This window comes from Engraulis encrasicolus, chromosome 16 (genome assembly GCF_034702125.1).
Source record: "Engraulis encrasicolus isolate BLACKSEA-1 chromosome 16, IST_EnEncr_1.0, whole genome shotgun sequence".
NCBI classification, from domain to species: domain Eukaryota; kingdom Metazoa; phylum Chordata; class Actinopteri; order Clupeiformes; family Engraulidae; genus Engraulis; species Engraulis encrasicolus.
In genome coordinates this window covers 15,357,838-15,377,837 of record NC_085872.1, presented here as the reverse complement: position 1 = coordinate 15,377,837, position 20,000 = coordinate 15,357,838, and the positions used below count along the sequence as shown (strand labels likewise).

The 20,000-nt window shown below is 45.5% G+C and overlaps 1 protein-coding gene across 3 annotated transcripts in view; it reads left to right on the top strand.

Annotated features, from left to right (window-relative positions):
* Positions 1-20,000, top strand: part of fgf12a (fibroblast growth factor 12a) — a 26,688-nt gene that overhangs the window by 2,362 nt on the left and 4,326 nt on the right. For 2 of the 3 annotated variants that reach the window (XM_063218816.1, XM_063218815.1), the window contains 2 exons: positions 1,021-1,131; positions 7,955-8,058. In XM_063218816.1, the coding sequence (XP_063074886.1) occupies positions 1,021-1,131; positions 7,955-8,058 (215 nt within the window). The remainder of the gene's footprint in view (positions 1-1,020; positions 1,132-7,954; positions 8,059-20,000) is intronic. The other variant, XM_063218817.1, reaches the window with a different exon arrangement.

Genomic DNA, 20,000 nt, shown 5'->3' with positions numbered 1-20,000 from the left:
CACACACACACAGAGACATGCATGTACACATAGACATTCAAACACACCTATCACTCCCGCTCATCAAAAAAAAAACCCTGCTCAGGCTAAGCTAAAGTGCCCCCCTTTAATGCCCAGCCCCATGTAACTCTGGCAATTTATAGAGGTGCGGTGCCCATACTTGATTTAGTAAAGCTTCCCTCTGATGGAGCGGGGCGGGCTTGTTTGGGTGATTGATGGTCCCTCCGCCCCGTCAGACACATCAGGGTACTCCGGGGATGACCATGGCCAGTGATGAATGGCTGTTCTCAGTTGAACCCTCCCATATCTCACCCACCTTTCAGGTGTTGGCAGCAGATTCGGCATCCAATCGGTGGGACAGCATTCAGACAGTATAGCTCCTATTGCTTCAAGAAAACTTGTGTGTGTATATATGTGTGTGTCTCCTCCGCACATACTAAACAGAGCCCATTCTTTCAGGGTGAGGAAAACGGCACCTCTACAGTAGAACAGTGTCTATAAGTTGTATTAATCAATTGCCAGTCAAGTACATCTTTAAAAGATATGCAATCAGACAAACCGTATAAATCGATTAAAAAAAAAAAAAACCTGGATATGTTAATTTAACAACAAACAGTAAAACATACAGTATTTAAATAGGCTATCAGAGATGCTCAGAGACCCAAAGGAATTATTATTGCGGTTTCAAGTGCACTCAGTGTAAAAAATCATATGTGTAGCGTGAAAATACACTGTGAGATCCACACAACATACAGTATATACCCTTAGGGCTGAGTGTGTGGGAGATTCTAACCATTTCCCAATGTCAAGTGTTCTAGCCTTGGTAGTGTGTGAAACGCCCAGTGATTGGATACTCTTTGGTGAACTCTGCGGAGTATCCAATCACTGGGCGTTTCACGCACTACCAAGGCTAGAACACTTGACATTGGGAGATGATGATGATGGTGTGAAATGACTGGAGGCTAATGATCTGATCTAAGGGGGTATGCATGTATGTTGGGGGTGTGTCTTGTGTTGCAGAGCCACAGCTGAAAGGCATTGTGACGCGACTGTTCAGCCAGCAGGGCTTCTACCTGCAGATGCAGCCCGACGGCACCATCGATGGCAGCAAGGACGAGAACAGTGACCACAGTGAGTCTCCTCTCCTGCCCTGCACTGTAACGCAGCAGCAATCACACACATACACTCTTTGAAGAAAAAGATGAAAAGCAACATTTGAACTATGTTCTCAATCTCAGAGCATTAGTCCTGTTTAACCGCAAATTCACACACATTATGAAAAAGCAGCATGATGCAAAGCTCATTTAAATAATGTTCTCAGAGCATTTGTCCCATATAAGCGCAAATTCATATACAGTTATTTTATTATCTGATGAGAACCGTGGGAGAAATTAGGCGTTTGCTGATACAGATCCAGGGGCTTATACTAAGAGCTGGTTCAGGAGTAAAATAGTTTAAGTTACGAGGTAAATCATTGAATAGAAGTCCTCACTTTATTGATAAAATGTGGATCCAGGCTCTTCTATTACATGACTTACCTCTTAACTTAACCTGGTTTACTCCTGAACCACCTTCTTAGTATAGCCCCCAGGTCATCCAGACCAAGTTCACTACACCTGTGATGACATGTGGAGATGACACTGATGTTGGTGCCCCTCACTGCTTTCTGTGATATCCCTGTTCACTACCAATTCCGTCAGACTTACTGTAAAGTGTACTTCATGCTATGAAAACAGAGTTCATTTACAAATCTGACATCAGACAGGAGTTATAGATGCTTGTCTGATATGACCTGGAGTTCTGCTTCATTTCCTTACGGAGGGACGACACATTCCGTGCTCTTCCTCCCTATGGCCCTTTTCACATTTTAACAGGATTGTAACGATGTTTCAAATGTAACTAATTAACAGTAAAACAGTATTTATTGCATTATCAGTTGGAGGTGTAATGTTATAAATTGCATAACCACAACTGCAAGGATGAGGGACCCTAAACTGAGCTTCCAGTAGGGGGACCGTCAGTCTTCTAGTTAGAGGCATTCAAGTAGCCTGGGTGAAAGCGACTGTTGACTCCGTCAAACAGTCTGGTAAAATCCAAGAGGAATCCGTCTCCGTGGAGGGTGGGAGATGGTCTGATCTTACTCTACCATTTTAATTCATTGGAGTTCCGAATTCAAATTAAAACCCAGATTGTGCTTTATTAGCATGACTGTTACGATATAGCGTCGCAAAACCATACAAATAACAAAACAAAAGTGTGACTATAGTTACCTTAACCAATTAGTAACGGACTTCTCGGGTGAGTTCTGTGTCACCACTCTCAACTGATTGGCTAAACACTGAGAGAACCGATCTGGAGGCTTTTGCCAGACGATGTGCGGAGTCAAAATCTTTGTGTGGAGTACATAGGATGGCGTCACCAGGCTAGCATTCCAGCAGGCAGAGGTAGAATGAGGAGAAACAGCATGCTCATCTGAAGACGAGAGATACCCTACACCAATGCTGTTTCCCAATGAATAGCTTGTTAATGCAGGAACAATCTTTTCATCAGAAACTGTTTCATGCTGGAAGGAGGAAAAAAAGCTTTCCTCAGGGGCATCTGCAGCCGGGGCGATTCAGCTCCTCTCATCAGGCTCAGAATCACTTGAACAATGGGAACATGCTCAGAGAAGTAGGGAGGCGGGAGAGGCGGATGGAGGGACAGAGAGAGAGAGAGAGAGAGAGAGAGAGAGAGAGAGAGACAGACAGACACAGAGAGAGAGAGAGAGAGAGAGAGAGAGAGAGAGAGAGAGAGAGAGAGAGAGAGAGAATAAAAGATAGAGGGACCAAAAGTGAGAGAATCCAATTCTGCAGGAAATTGCACCAGTCTCTCCTATCCCATTATTTGAAAACATGTTGCCAGTTGTAGCCATGTGATTGCAGTCCTAATGCAGAAACACACTGAGGTGGCGGAGCTCTAGGGGAGGCGAGCAGGACATTTGACCCTGGGCCCGGGACCCTTCAGTATTGGTGGTGGTCTGGGGGGCCCTACCAGTGTTCTGCCCTGGGGCCCCGCGTGTGATTGCAGTCCTAATGCAGAAGCACACTGAGGTGGTATCGAATCCCTAGCCAGCAGCCCAGGCCTGATGAGGCACATCAGCACTGCCCAAATTGCTTTTATGTCTTGACGAGAACATGCGCACGCCGCCTTGTAACTTGCGTCTTAATATCAGAGACGGCAAATGAGAAATTCTTCCTTCCCAGTGTTTCATGTCAAGCATGTGGGTAAGTGTGGTCATTAAAACGGGGAGGGAGCTCATAACGTATAAAACAGATGGCCCAGTTCAGGCTGATGGCAGCCCTTGTACTTTATGAACCTCAAACTGCCTGGTTCATCTGGACAGCGAGATGATGTAACGGCCTTTCGCGAAGGACGATTCCTTGGCAGCAGCCCCAAAAAAGGCTCTCTTTTGAAGTCTTGAAGAAGAAGTGCCTATTTTTTCACCGATCACTATCTGAAATTCCAGAACATTCCTGGAGCCTAGAAATTGCTTATTGACAGATAATCCAAAACATCAGTTTTTGTAAACACTGTTGTCTGTGGAAGGAAGGATGGTTTGGCTGGAGGTGGCGTCTTGTGGGCGTCCGGGTGGGATGCAGCCCTAGGCAGTCAGCTCCTTCAGCTCCGTCCGTCCGCTCAGAGCCCAGCCCCTTCTAAATCCCCATGATCACCTGTCAGCATGACTCTATGGATGGAGTCATCGTGCGGCAAACCGCTGTGAATAATTCAGTAAATAAAAACTAAAAATATCTCTTGCTCTCCATTTGCTCCAGATGAATAATTCCCTAGCACAAAAGACTACTGTTCTGAGACAGAGGAAATGTGTAAGGGGGAAGGAAGGAAAGCAGAAGGGAAAAGAATATACTGTATGTGTGAGAGGAGAGCGAAAGAGATATGTGAGGGTTCGGGATGTATTCAGACGGCATCCTGGTTTATTGATCCCAGAGACGGATTATCAGGGCTATAAATTACCTCTCGGGATGACCTCCTGAACCCACTGATCGCCTCTGTTGAGAACGGCGCTTTGCTCTTTGAGGCCACTGCACTTTGTCCGTCAGCAGTTCAGTGAAAACCTGCCACAGCTACGGGCAGGTTGGCAGCAGCTCTAGTAAGACCTGCAGGACTGTCATAGGTAATTCCCTGTGCCTCCAGCCTCAAGCCACAGATTAAAGCCATTTTTGGATGTACAGTAGGCATTTTCAAAAATTCAACACAACGCGTCAAAACTCCTTGCCGTAAATATGAGTATCTCTTCATAAAAAGGTTTGGGGTGCATTTCTGGAAAGCGTAGTTGTTAGCAGTTAGCAATGGTTGCCAATGGATAATTGCATTGCAACCAACAAAGTAGCTAACATAGTTAGCAACTACGCTTTCCAGAAATGCACCCTGATTAGCAGTGTTGGGAGTAACGAGTTACAAAAGTAGGCCTAACTAATTACTGTAATGCATTACATTTTTGAGTAACTCAGTAATGTAACTGATTACAGGGGAAAAAATTGGTAATATGTCCTCGTTACAATGCAAGTAACTTGCACATTACAACGCATTTTTTTTCACCTACATTTTGTGTGGGTATTTTGTTTTCTTTATACAATGTTCGCGGATCACAGCGAGATCAGCTATTGCATCTGAGAGTAGGCCTACGTCCGCGCAGAGATTTTAAAGTTCCACGCAGAACATTGCTTCCTCTTTCACGCTTCGTCTCTCGAAATGGCAGGCTGACAAAGGATGACCGATCCAGAAGATCCAGCTTGCTCGTTTTCAAGATGGGTATATGCCCACTACTTTGACTTCATTGAAAATAAGGACGCCAAGAACATTTCAGTGTAGCACACTGCACACTGTAGGCCTACTTGAAACCCAAACCGCGTTCCACGTCGAAAAACAGTAGCCTACAAACAATTTGACGATTTGAAGAGGTGCCATAGCACCACCAAATTAGTCAGGAAAGGGGGTGCTGACTGAGCGCGCGTAAAGAATAATAGTTCTAGAGTTGTGAGTGAGTGACAAACTGATCTCCGCACAAAGTCACATGATTCAGGCGAGCCACGAGCTTGCAAACTGACTGGCTGGTATCCTCGCAATCATTTTTTCGCCTATAATTTCGTTCATTGATAAGACATTTTCCCCGGTGTGCTGTAGGCTATATAATTAATATTCAAAATGGGCCTACTGTAGCAATGCATGCACCTGCTCTTTTATCAATAATAATTTTCAAACTCGTAGTGCAGTGAGGTGGTTTTATGTTTCAGCCAATTGCAATGGAGCCTGTGCTGCATGCGTCCGTAATAGATGTTTTTTTTTAAAAACCGGCGCTGGTGTGCATGGTAAGGTGTGGTAAGAAGAGAAAGGATTAATCATTGTATTGGTGAATCAATATTGTATGTGGGTAAGATGCAATTCCTGAAAATGTTGGTTTTCAGTCGGCAGGCTTCCAAAACGACTTGTGGATGGCAGGTGAAAGTCATGCCACCTCATAGATTTGCACTGTAGATTGCCAAATCCTTATTTCCAGTCATTTTGGCTAAAGTAACTAAAAGTAATGCAAAAGTAGTGTAATGCCTTACTTTAAAAAAAAAGTAATGTTGTAATGTAAGGCATTACTTTTAAATGACAGTAACATGTAATAAGTAGTGCATTACAGTTTTTGAGTAACTTTCCCAACAGTGCTGATTAGTAAGACAAATACATGTCCTTGGTTATCAATCTTGAAAAGCATGTGACAATGGAGATCCCATTTTGCGTTCATGCCTTTTGTAGGGGACTGCAGTTGTGCAGTGTTGCCAGAATGCTGTCTGCTGCGAGCCTCTTCTTACAGGACTGGACTGGGGGAGATATAGGACCTGGGCACTTTTGGCTTCAAGGGGCCCCTCATAATTAGCTGCGCAGACCTGACTCACCGGTGGGCCCCACACCCTCGTGGGCCCCCATTTTCAGAAAGGAAAATATATGTATATTGTTTTATTTTTTACATTTCTGAAAATAGGAGACAAGGGTGTGGGGCCCCATCGGGAAATGCCCGCTATGCCAGATGGCCAGTCCAGCCCTGTCTTCTCAGGCTCCTGGACAGCATCGGAGCTGCCTACTCTGTGCCTTTGAGCTGTCTCTCTCATTTTCCCTCCCAAATATCTAATTTCAGACACTCATCTCTTGTGCACAGCACTTAATCTGCCAAACACACATTACAGACCTGAATAAGCCCTCCCCTGGAGAAGCCTTGGCTAGGCAGACTAATGTAAATATTACCTGCCAGATGTGCATCGATTCAAACGCTCTGAATTGCCTGTCAGGGTTTAGATTGCAAGGGTGCAGCCAGGGAGCTTTACTGTCAAAATGAATTAGATTCACCAAAACAGGCTTCATAAAATCATTAGTTTGATGGAAAGAGTTTTATATTAGCCTTATATTAATTGCACCTGTGTAAAGTTCCGCTGTGCTACACACACTGTTAGAGACAAATGAGTCATTGCTCTTTCCACAGGAGTCTCAGTGCTTTGTCATTATTGTTGGTGTTATAGCGTTCCAATTGCATGACTTAAGTTTTAATGCATTAAAAGTTTTGCATGATGCAAAATTCCACAGAGAAATGTTTTATCTACCTATCTTAGACATTAGCTAAATTTAAATTTCACATTGGGAAGTTATTGATGATGTTCCAAATTATTGTTTTTCTCCATGATACATCTTAATTCTTAGTTTTGTAAAAGATCTAAATTTGAGTTCATATTTTGCTGTTCATATTTTGTTTTTATTCCCTGAGTAGGGTTAAAATGTTGTGTCAATTATGTCAGCAGAGTGAACTAGTAGTGGTATCTATAGCTTCACCTTATCCAAGTGCTTTGCCTGGCAGAAACATGCTCTGGATAGCCTGAGGATATTACAGGTAATAGTAATTCCAGTTATGTTAATTAGAAGCACCAAGGCCATGGGTGACTGATGCCATAAGATCTACAAGCTGTGGAATCCCATGCCTATAATATAACCCTATGCCTATTATAATATGAAAATCCCGGATCACCACCAAAATGTAATCACCTTGTTCCTTTTGTCATTTCCAACAACTCCAACAAACAAACCAATGTGACCGAAAACATAACCTCCTTGCCGGAGGCAGTAATGGATGAGAACTGAGAACATTTATCTGATTATCTGTTTTGGCTGGTATTGTCATTTTGACACTTCATCTCAAAATGATGTATGGATTAAATGATTTATTCATAATGTGTGTAGAGCGAGTCCCTTCTTTTCCTTGATTAAATCTCCTTAGCACATATACTGTACATGTAAGTTCCACTCTCACACATACACATATAGATTCAGTAAAAGAATGTCCTTACCAGGCTTTCAGTAATCGAAAAGCATATTATGGTAACACATCCCCAAGGAGATGGCGGTAAATATCGCTGGCATGTTGCTCCCCAAAGCCAATTTGCTTCCCATCAAATCAGACGTCAGTTCCTATTGAGCGGATTGGCATCCATCGTCTGATGGACATGGGCGATGTTAGCGCCTCTGCTCCGTTAGGCTGCAGCTGCACCGCTCATCCTTTAGATTAGATCTAGGCCATTGGCAACACTCTGGCAGCCCAGGCTATCTCAGATAGATATCAGCTCTGCCACTTTACTGCACATGTCACGTTCACACCTTCACTCCAGGCACTTCGCAGCCCTGTAATGCCCACTTGCCTGCACAGATTGTGTGTTATCTGTGCAGCGAGAACTTAGGATAGAATGAGTCTGACTCTAATGCTATGGGAATCTTGATGTGTTGTTGTGCTGCAACCTCTAACCCTGTCTCCCCACCCCTGTCTATCTTTCTGTCTGTCTGTCTGTCTGTCTGTCTGTCTGTCTGTCTGTCTGTCTGTCTGTCTGTCTGTCTGTCTGTCTGTGTCTGTCTGTCTCCCTTTCTCCTCCAGCCTTGTTCAACCTCATTCCAGTGGGCTTGAGAGTGGTGGCCATCCAGGGAGTTAAGGCCGGCTTCTACATCGGCATGAACGGAGAAGGCTTCCTCTATAGCTCAGTCAGTCCCTCTCTCTTTCTCTCTATTTCTCTTTCTGTCTCTGTCTCTCTTTCTTCTTTCTTTCTTTCTTTCTTTCTTTCTTTCTTTCTTTCTTTCTTTCTTTCTTTCTTTCTTCCTTTCTTTCTTACACACACACACACACACACACACACACACACACACACACACACACACACACACACACACACACACACACACACACACACACACACACACACACACACACAATGCATCTTTTGTCTTAGCACACCGTTTTTAATTGCATGTCTTCTGAAAAAAAAATAGTGTGTTCATTCTAGGCATCTTCTGGGCTGTGGTGATGTTTTGGGATTTAGCTCTACTCTACTCATATTTCAGAAGCGTTATGCAGCACTGTTTCTGTAAGGAATGGCTGTGTTTTCACTAATGCCTCTTTTCCACTGCGTTTTTTCTGGTAGGCCCACAGCTCGACTCAGCGGGACTCGCCCACCGCTTTTTGAATGGGCACGACACAGTTCAATTGTAAAGTAAAAAGTGGTGTCCGAGTCGCGCTGTGTCGAGCTGTAGGCCTACTACGTAGAAAACACGGCAGTGGAAAAGAGGCAAGAGTGTTCCAGCTTCCTGTTCCTGTTTAAGTCCTCTGATGATGAAGGGTCCGCTCTTCTGAAGAGGAGGTAAAAAGTGCCATGTTGCTGTATTCAGTCTACCCTGATCCCAGGTGATGATGTGCTGCCAGTACATTGCAGTATATGGTCTAGAGTACAGGACCTTGCTGTACTTCCCACACAACACAATGAATTGTTTTTGTTTATGCTTGCTGGAGTTATGCCTCACACTATCTCTCTCTCTCTCTCTCTCTCTCTCTCTCTCTCTCTCTCTCTCTCTCTCTCTCTCTCTCTCTCTCTCTCTCTCTCTCTCTCTCTCTCCCTCTCGCTCTCTCTCCATCTCTCTCTCTTTCTCTATTACTCTCACACATTGATTCTGGAACTGTTTTTTGTTTGAGCCTCAGCCCCAGCACTTTGGCTGATGAAACTTGCCAAGCGTCATGAAAAGCTTGATTTCACAGCATGAGGCAAACGCAGGGAAATGTGTGGCGGGCGATGTGCAGGCCCGGCATCATCCCTGGTGCTTATATAACGGCTGGCTGTGGTTGGTCACATCAGTTAATCCTGTTAAGGAGCAGAATCTTTTAGCAGAGTGAAAGTAATTTGTAATTTAATTTCCCTTATAAGCCAATGAAGGGACATGTAAGGACATTACAGTGGCATGTTCACTAATTAATGTTCGACAAAACAAAACATTCTTTAACACACAAAAAAAATCATGACAGCTTAAAAACACCATTTATTTTTGCAATTGATTAATGTTCCTACTATACATGTTCGCAAACCAAACACCAAAACGCATACACCATTACGAGATGGCATACGCTTTGACTACTTAATGCATTAATCATATCAACATTAAACGGCTTGTGCATGTGTTGCTTAATGAAATGGAAGGCAACGAACGCATTAGAAATGTAGAGAGCGATGCACTGTTCAGAGTGCTGTCGCGCATGAGCAATGTGGAATGCAAAATGTCATTGAGCAATGAGCGTTGTCTTCCTTGTTAAACAGTCTCGGAATATCTCATTGCGTTTAACGCGTCAATGCCAAGATTGTTATAGTCCTTGAAAAAGCAGTAATCAGTGTAATTCGTGAAAGGCTGAACAGGGGCTTTTAATTGAATGGAGGGGAATATCTCCTTGGCCATCTGGAGGTATTCTCTCAAGGCTGGTGTGATGGGAAAATTAATATGCCCAAATGGACTTGAGATGAGTAAAGCACACAAAGCACACAAGAGCAAGTTCATTCAGTGTTTACTAAACAATGATAATGGCTGAATCATCAGGGCATGGAGACTGGGCTGAACTGCAGCAGTGGAGATGGGAGAACATAATGGGATGGGGGTGGGGGCTGGTGCTGGGGCTGGAGTGGGGACTTACATGAAGAGACGCTAGTGCACTGAATATTTAACAAATGAAGTTCTGCTTGAAGAGAGAGAGGGGGTTTTGCTCTCTCTCTCTCTCTCTCTCTCTCTCTCTCTCTCTCTCTTTCTCTTTCTATTTCCCTCTCTCTCTCTCTCTCTCTCTCTCTCTCTCTCTCTCTCTCTCTCTCTTTCTCTTTCTATTTCCCTCTCTCTCTCACTCTCTCTCTCTCACACACACACACACACACACACACACACACACACACACACACACACACACACACACACACACACACACACACACACACACACACACACACACAGGCTGTATCAAATTAATTTCTGAACTCTCCTCACACTGCTGCTGCTAAACCACCAAAGTAAATCCTCCCCCATTAGTGGCTAAAAAAAAGAAGTAGTGACTTTGGCGCAGTACGACTCCGACCACACTGCCCTTTAGGTCTTGACACTGCAGTCTCCTGTGCTGCTCTCTTCTCTTCTCTTCTCTTCTCTTCTCTTCTCTTCTCTACCATCCAGCAGGGTTGGAACTTAATACCCGTCACGGTCCACCTGCCAAATATGGGTACATTTCAGCGTTGACGGGTAAATTTGATATGGCTAAATAAAACTTGATAAAACTTGGAAGTTGAAATTTGTCAAACCACTAGTCACTTTGACGGGTGAAAACGTTCACCTCAAATTGAGCTATACATAGCCCGAATGTCCAGCCGATTTTTTTTTGTCCGATGGGATTTGCCATTCTTCACTGTAAAATTTATTAAAATGCAGGAAATTGCATCTAAAAACACAGATGTCCCGACCACAGAATTATTACCATTTTTTATTAGTGATATATGAGTTTACTGGTAAAAATGGCGAGTGACTGGTAGATTTTAAAATCTACCTGCCACAGTGACTGGTAGGGAAAAAAAACAGAGTTCCACCCCTACCATCCAGATGTCTGTCTGGGATCCAGAAGTCCAGCTTCCCCAAATTACAGTTTTTCTTAATTGCTTTGACACAGTTGTCACTCCAAAAAGCACATTTTCATACCAGTGCACGCAACGGGCTAACCAGTTAAACCAATTCTCCAAACATAACATCTTTGTTTGCAAAAGGCTACTACGTTTCCAAAATATTTAACATATGCAATAAAAGCAAACTCGGTCTTCAGTCCAATACACACTGCATAGCAGTGTATGAACACTCCCAATCAGTCATTACACAATGGTCGTCAAAATCCAAAACACGGCTATCATGTTGACACAATTTGCTGTTACTTAACACTGCTGTCAATTACATAACTTTCAAGTCAGTTCCATTGTTGTTTCTTTTACTTTGCTACTGACTCTGCTTGATCAGGATCTACTGACTGAGAGATAGCAGGCCCAGTAAATGCTTTGCACAAAGATTTGAGTTGTGTGTCTTTCCTTATGCAAAATTGTCAGTAGGATAGGGAGGGGGTCCTTGTAACAATAATTTCTTATTGCAAAGAATTTGATTGAGAATCAGAATGCTTTGATGCAGTTTTCATTTTGTTTTTGTTTGTTTGTTTTTCTTTTTTTTACTGTAATAAAAATGTACTAATGGCTGATAACGATATTACAGAAAATATGTGTAAAGTAAAATATGATGCTGCAGTACGAGAATGCACTTACAGTAGATTTGTAAAAGAACTCCATGCCAAGAACAAACAAGAAGACACTGTGTATAAAGACTGATTGCTAAATTAAGATTTTTGAAAAAGAGTGTCAAATAGGTGCTCTGGTGTGTTCACAAAACTGACGGTAGTTTCTAAAAGTCAGGAGTAGATTTTTCTGTATGGTTATCAGAGCTTAAACAATGAAATGTGTACTACTTAAATGGCACATGCATTAACTGTTTAGCAAAAACTGTGTTAAACAAATGGGAAATATGTCAAGTCAACAAGAATGTGTTAACACATATGCACAATGTGTCTTTTGCTCTGCTGAAATAGTGATCATGACGACTTTGTGTGAGTCAGTTTAAAAAATCGTGTTAAAGCGATCAAGAAAAACTGTAATGAAGCAGTATGAGATTTCTCTCAACAGCTGTCTCCTTCTGTCAATTACTGGCTGCCATACTGAGCAGTCTTTTGGTCCTCCCTCCCCCATACCTGTTAGTGATGACTAACACAGCATAGCATAGAGCAATGTTCTCAAACTGTGGGCCGGGACCCACTTCTGGGCCCCTAAGGTATTGCAAGTGGGCCTTGAAAGCATTTTCTACAAATCAAAATGATAATTGTGTGTGTTGCCGTTGACTATTTATTTGAGTTTTATTGCTTATTGTGTCAGAGGTGGGCCCCATACTTTCGTGAAATTTTCAATTGGGCCCCAAGTTGGAAATGCTTGGGAACCCCTGGCATAGAGAGCTTACACTGGGAAAGATACAGTAACGTGTTAACACGACATTTTTGATTTAATCTCCATTTGTTTTTTGGCCAGCTGATACATATAGCCTGGTGTCTGTATTTCTCCTCTGCCCGCTGGGAAATTGCTGTGCTTATCCTTTTCCGAGGTACGAGAGTTGTGATTTTGATGTGGTGGATAATAAAAGGGAGGCAGTCCAGAAGTGAAGGCAGTGAAGGCTGATTCAGCTCCCTACTCCTCGGCTGGGTCTGCCATCATTACCCCGTTCTGTTGTTTGGGCCAGCTTTGGATTTGGAGGAAGTACGTAGTGTGTGCATGTGTGTGCGTGCGTGCGTGCGTGCGTGCGTGCGTGCGTGCGTGCGTGCGTGTGTGTGTGTGTGTGTGTGTGTGTGTGTGTGTGCGTGCGGTGGGTGTGTGTGGTGCGTGTGGTGTGTGTGTGCGTGTGGCTTTGGAGGAAATAGTGTGTGTGTGTGTGTGTGTGTGTGTGTGTGTGTGTGTGTGTGTGTGTGTGTGTGTGTGTGTGTGTGTGTGTGTGTGTGTGTGTGTGTGTGTGTGTGTGTGTGTGTGTGTGTGCGCGGGCGTGTTTGTGTGCGTGTGGCTTTAGAGGAGGTAGTGTGTGTGGGTGTGTGTGTGTGTGTGTGTGCGCGAGTCTGTCTGTCTGTCTGTCTGTCTGTGTGGCTGTGTGTATGTCTGTTTGTGTTTGTTTGTGTGTGTTTGTATATTGGCTTGTGTGTGCGTTTGGGTGTGTGTCTGTGTTTGGTGTTTGTGTATGGTTGTGCGGACAGTATATACTTAACTGTTTCTGTGTGAGAGCATCTCTCTCTCTCTCTCTCTCTCTCTCTCTCTCTCTCTCTCTCTCTCTCTCTCTCTCTGTCTGTCTTTCTATACTTCCTTATCTCCCTGAGGGACAGTGTGCATGTGTGTCGTCACAGTTTTCCTGCACTCTGCTCTTATCATGACAATGGCGGCGAGTCTGTGTTGTGCTCCGGGCCCCTGTCATTCATTACCTTATCACCGCTGCTGGATCCCCGTAGTCAGCCGCCTCGCCTCGCCTTGCCTCTCACTCACAGACACAGGTGTGCCGACAGGGGGAACAAAGGGTCTGTTGTCCCGGTCCCAGACTGGGGGTCCAAATTTGAATTTTCATTACATTGTATGTATTGGATGGGGGCCCTTTCAGATGACTTTGTCCTGGGCCCAGCAAAACCTGTCAGCGGCCCTGCTCACAGACACAGGTGTGACGGCTGACCAGGCATCCATTTTCACACGTGCTGCAGCTACCGCACCACTCAGCACAGCACAGCACCACCAGAGAATCATATATGAGAGGGAGATAAAGCAGGCGGGTTCTTTTCCGGTATCCACTTTACATCGGGTGAACGCCCCTTTAGGAGACCTTCGATTAGGAGACCTTCGGAGTCTCGAGGTTGAGAATAAATGGAGTCTCCTTAGCGCTGTAGATGGCGGTAGCGCACGTCTTGTGCAAACACCACCAAAAGAGAAGAAGAAGGAGGGACAACGCCCCCTTAGGAGACCGAATTTTGAGCACACGCTTTTGCATTGAGTGGGCGTATTTCGATTCCTCTTATTTATATCCAACCTCTTTGGCACCACCATTTCAGCCATCTCTCATCATCAGCAGCAGCAGCACTTCCCACTCCTCATTGAAACATCTCCCAGGCAGCACACACACACGCCCGCTCGAGATGCAAGCCGAAACTGGAGAGCTGCCTGTGTCTAATTAGCTGCTGTAAAGCTCTGCCACTCAGAGTCAGACAGCTCCTGTTATCCCCCCGGTGAAACAGGGGTGGGTAGGGAGGTGGATGGGGAGGCTAGGGAGGTGGTGGGGATGAGGATGGGGATGGGGATGGGGAAGCGTGTGGGTGTGTGGATGGGGAGGTTAGGGAGGTGGTGGGGATGAGGATGGGGATGGGGAAGCGTGTGGGTGTGTGGTGGATGTGGGAGAGCTGGGGAGGAGGTTAGGGAGGTGGTGGGTATGGGGATGGGGGAGCGTGCGGGTGTGTGGTGGATGTGGGAGAGCTGGGGATGGGGATGGGGGAGCGTGCGGGTGTGTGGTGGATGTGGGAGAGCTGGGGATGGGGATGGGGGTGCGTGCGGGTGTGTGGATGTGGGAGAGCGTGTATGGTACTCCCCTGCTTGTAGGCGCCGGTGGTGGGAAGGAGCCGCTCTCGCTGCACTAATAATGCAGAGAGCACAGCATGGAGCTGGAAGCAGGGGGCGTAGCAGCAAATTACGGGCCCTATGTACAATCAGCTCTTATGGACCCCCCCAGCCATATCTACAAACATTGGACTGTTTGTGGACCCTCTATACATATGGGGCCCTGGTGACTCAGTCCCACTTTACCCCCCTGAACAACAGCCCTGGCTGGAAGGCTCAGATCCCTCCCTGGCACTCTGATATGCTACACATGAATCAGCAGCAATGTGAGAAGAGCCATGGGGGGGAGTGGAGTGCAGGGCAGGCGTGCCAGCATATGGATGAGCTCTCAGTCCCGACGTCGTACACGTGACATGGGCGGATGTGAAGAAAAAAAATTAAGAAGTCAGAGAGGGTGGGTGGTCTTGTGGCAGTAGGTGGTGGAAGAACCTTCTGCTGGCAACAGTCTTTTGACTTGTGGAGTTTAATTGGACCTGTGAACAGCACTTGTGTGATAACAGCTGCTTTTGCAACCTTTGGGAAATTCATTTTGAGCCAAACATACAACATGCCACGTCTGCAAGGCGTGGTGGCAGCAGCGTTGAAATGTGGACGAAGCACAGGAGGCAGGCAATTTGTGAAGCACAATTTTCTCCTCAAGTCCCATTGGGATCGGTCCCAGGTGCACCTGCACACAAGCCCGCCGACAAGGGGGGGACAAAGGGGTATGTTGTCCCTCCCAGGCCCAGGGAGACAGGGGGCCCAGAATTGGGTCCCCATTACATTGCATGCATTCGGTAAGGGACCCATTCAGATGACTTTGACCTGGGCCTAGGAAAATCTGTCAGCGGCCCTGCCTGCACAGCTTGCACCCCTTTGGTAGCGGCTCTTTTCACAGTTTACAGCCCATTCAGAACTACCTGCCTAAGCAGTGCTGACTGAAGTGCCGTCCAGGCTCTCTTCAGACGAAGAATACTCCAGAAAAAGCTTCTCACGTGACCCAACCAGGGGTGCGTATCTCGAAAGCATAGTTGCCAGTCAGTTAGCAACTTGGGTAGTTGTCAATGTGGGAAATTGCATTGCAAACAACAAAGTAGCTAACGTAGTTAGCAACTCTGGTTTTGAGAAATGCACCCCAGAATTCCCTCTGCTGCCCATTGCATACCCTCATTTACTGTAAGTGTGCCAACTGCCAGTGGGTGTGTTGGAGGTACAGTACCTGGCTGACTGGTGGTGTAAAAGTAAAAGCCCAGTGGTGCAATGGCCACAGGCAGGCTTGTTGCTGGCATGCCGCGTAGTGGCATCCATCGGTGCGGTGCAGCTGGTTTGCAGTGAGTGTTAAGCAATGGCAGGCCTGCATGGGGATCTCAGTGAGAGTGAGCGCTGGAGAGCTGGAGAGCTGGGGTGTTTCTTCATTATTTATGACAGCTTTCGCTCTGACCTATTTTATAGCACAGCAGTAACCACTTCTCTCAGTAGTTTTTAAATGCATCTTTTTACACATACGCACCCACCCACACACCGTGTATGTGCACACACACACACACACCATGCACGTGTTCGCACACGCACACACACGCGCACAAGCATACACACACACACACACACACACACACACACACACACACACACACACACACACACACACACACACACACACACACACACACACACACACACACACACACACACAGTGCACAACACCGTCATACAATGTTTCAATGTGATAATCCATTTCTTGGTAAGCGATTTAGTAAATGATTTCCAGCAAGTAGGGAAGGTAACTCCTGTTCATAATGTTGAAATTAATTAAGAATTGCCACTAATCAGTCAGCTTTGCTGATCCTTCCTGTCTGATAACCCGTTCAAGACCAGAATTGATTGCTTAGAAAACCATAATCATTGAATGTAGTTTGTGTTCAAACACCCTTCCACCTCATTAATATAAAAAATAGTGTAGATACCCAATAGTGTGTCTTTAAGGGCGTTTATTGTTACGGTGCAGATATATTCACACATGCCCATGCACTTATACATATGAATACCCGCATACAGTATATACGTAGGAACACGTTCATGCACATACACATACATACACAAACACTCTCACACTCATACACATGCATGCACCATCACCATCACCTCCACAATCCCTCTCCTCAGACAACCACTAGTCCCTGCCATGGCCGTAACTACCACTGAGGACACAGAGGTCATGTCCTCTGTATTTTTTTCAATAATGTAAAATTTATCAATGATGAAAAACGATATATGATCAACAATGATAAATTCAGTCTGTACTCGGCACCACTCCCATTTATCCTCAAGGCAGTGATTAATGAAAACAAACTTAGGAGTTTGACTGAAGTGTTTGAAGCTTTCTAAATGTACAGTATGCAGCACAGCATGCAATATTTGAATTTGAAAATGTCTGGTTACGTCCCTGGTCCCTGCCCACCATTGAAAGCCACTGCTAATTCATGCCCATCTTCTGTCTCACAAGCACGTGCCTGCGTGCCTGCATGCATTTCACCTCTTGTGTGTGTGTTTTTTTTTGTTACAGCATTTATGCCATCACTCATCGACAGACACACACACACACATTAGTAGTAGACAAAGAGCAGTCATTGGGTGTCAGTGTCTGTAGTCTCTGCGGCCCATTGCTCCCCTTGTTTTCTCTATTGTGCTGCTGTGGCTTTAGTGCCTGTAATTTATATGCCGTGCTCTGCCCCGCTGCTGTGCCGCAGTAAAAAAAAAAATCACCCTCCTCAGCAGCAGCAGCAGCAGTGGCAATGGGAGCAGGAGCTGAAGGGACGTAACGGGGGAATACCATTCATGCCAGCAAACGAGTGTTTCTCAATGGGGGCGGTACAGCCCCCAGGGGGCGTTGGGGAGCCCTAGGGGGGCGTTGTAGAAGGATACAGTTGAGAGGGGGAGATGCTTAGTTGTCATTGGGGCCATTTGTTCATTTAATTTTTTTAATACTAAGGGGGGCGTTGGTAGGCTTATGGTGAGGTCAAGAGGGGCGTTAGGAGGGGTATGATGAGGTCCAGGGGACGTTTGTTCAACAAAGGTTGAGAACTCCATGTTCGAAAGGCTGCCCTCAGGGAAACGACTACGTTCCATAAAATGCATAATAGAGAGACTGCGCAAGAGTTTTTTTCCTCAAGCCATCCGTTTTTTAAATTAAGAATTAAATTAAGACAATTCATTTTTTTTAATTATTATTTTATTTTTTATTTTTTATTTTTTACCATCCTACACAGCACAGAGCAGTTGCAATCTCCATTTCACTGCCAATTGTGCCAGCACAAGGAAGCACGTCACAAATAAAAATCTTGAACCTTGAATCTTGAACCACTGCAGTAAACAAACGCATCGAGCTTGGCCAATGTTGCACATTAGAGCCTGGTCCTATTCCCTGGCGTCATTCATCTGTTCTTGTTCCAGTGGTAGCTTTGTTTCTTGTTCCAGAGGCAGCCAGTTTTGATGATTAAATGCAAAAAGTCCCGGACATCTTTATGTCTGATCGTCATCTTTGTCTTTTGTATTACGGGTTGTAATTCTGTAGGACAGCCTCCTTTGTGTATACAATATCTACAATAGAGAGAAGGGTGAGGCTGTCCTCTAAGTTTGGGTGCCAGTACGTTGCAGGAATGCAAAGAGTGACAAATTATGAACTAGATGAATTCTCTCTCTCTCTCTCTCTCTCTCTCTCTCTCTCTCTCTCTCTCTCTCTCTCTCTCTCTCTCTCTCTCTCTCCCTTGCTCTTGCTTTCCCTTTTATTGTTTTTTTCCTCTCCTGTGCCTGTGTGAATGAAGTGTGAATTGAGTGCGCTGTTTGGAAGGTTGAGTGCAAAAGTGTGAGAGTGAGAAAGAGAGTGCATTAGAATTTATATTGGTGTGTGTGTGTGTGTGTGTGTGTGTGTGTGTGTGTGTGTGTGTGTGTGTGTGTGTGTGTGTGTGTGTGTGTGTGTGTGCATGTGTGTGTGCATGTGCACGTGTGTGTGTGTGTGTGTGTGTGTGTGTGTGTGTGTGTGTGCATGCGTGTGTGTGTGTGTGTGTGTGTGTGTGTGTGTGTGTGTGTGTGTGTGTGTGTGTGTGTGTGTGTGTGTGTGCCCTAGGGGTCTTGTGTGTATGCACATAGGTGTGTGCATAGAGTGTCCCTGTGTGTGTTTTTGCTCCTGCCAATTTCCTGGCCTCTGTAAGGTCTAGAAGTGCTCTCTCAGTCAGAGAGCGGGTACTGGGTAGCGTGTCCTTCCCGGGCTCCTCAATGTGACTGAGCTCAATGTTGTCTAGACAGCAGCAGACCCCCTCCGCTGAATAGTAATGACTCATCAGAGTCAACACCCTAGTAGTCGTTAAGCTTCAGCAATATGCTCCGATCCTAAAGCTCATATCGCCTTATAGCCCTTAACAGCACAGCAGAATTTTTCTGCATGATGTGTGTTCAGCTCTGCTGACAGCTTTGACTGGGCCCGGGGCAAAGTCATCTAAAAGGGCCCCAAACACAATACATGCAATGTATTGAGGATCCAATTCTGGACCCTCTCTCTCTCTTCCTGGGCCTGGGACAAGTGACCCCTTACTCTCTCCCCCAGTCGGCTTCCTTGTTTGTGTTTGCTTTCCTTTCCTCCTTTGTCCTTGGCGTGTGTTTGAGAGCCCCTATATCCCATTAGTGGGGCTTGGGGTTAGCTCACCAGCTCAACAGCTTGCATGTGTGCTAGCCAGAGTCCCACAGCAGGGTAGAGGTGCTTTGAGCGGGTGTGAATGGGGCTCTTTCTCGCGCTACCGAAGGCACTGCTGGGTGTGTGTTTGTGAGAGAGAGTGTGTGTGTGTGTGTGTGTGTGTGTGTGTGTGTGTGTGTGTGTGTGTGTGTGTGTGTGTGTGTGTGTGTGTGTGTGTGTGCATGCATGCATGTGTGTGTGCGCGTGTGTGCATGCATGTGTGTGTCCATGTGCATACGTGCATGTGTGTGTGTAATGTGTGTATGTGTGTTCTCCCACACACAGTAATGCGTGTGGGCCTGTGCGGTTGCGAGTGCACGCTTTGTCTTCATTTGTGCGCTGTTGTCGCTCCCATAAGGACTTTTGGCAAGCTATTCTGTTTATTGTGTTTCTCTCCCATTGAGGCCTCGAAGGTGCAGGGGAGATGCCTCCCATGCCCTGTTTTACTAACAAGTAATTTGCCTCTCCTTCAGATCACACTGGAATTCTAATTAAAACCTTTAGACTTGATTCACACTCCACTCACAGCCGGAATCTCTCTGGCCATGGTAGCGGGTCTCTTGCGCTGGCTAAGGAGGTCATCATAGCTGACGCCATTTGAAAGCCATCAATATCTATAATGCTGATGTCTCCTAAAGGTGCCATGTTGACATATGTACCATGTTGACATAATACTGTATATCGCATAGTCCATAAAAATGGCATCTTGGCAC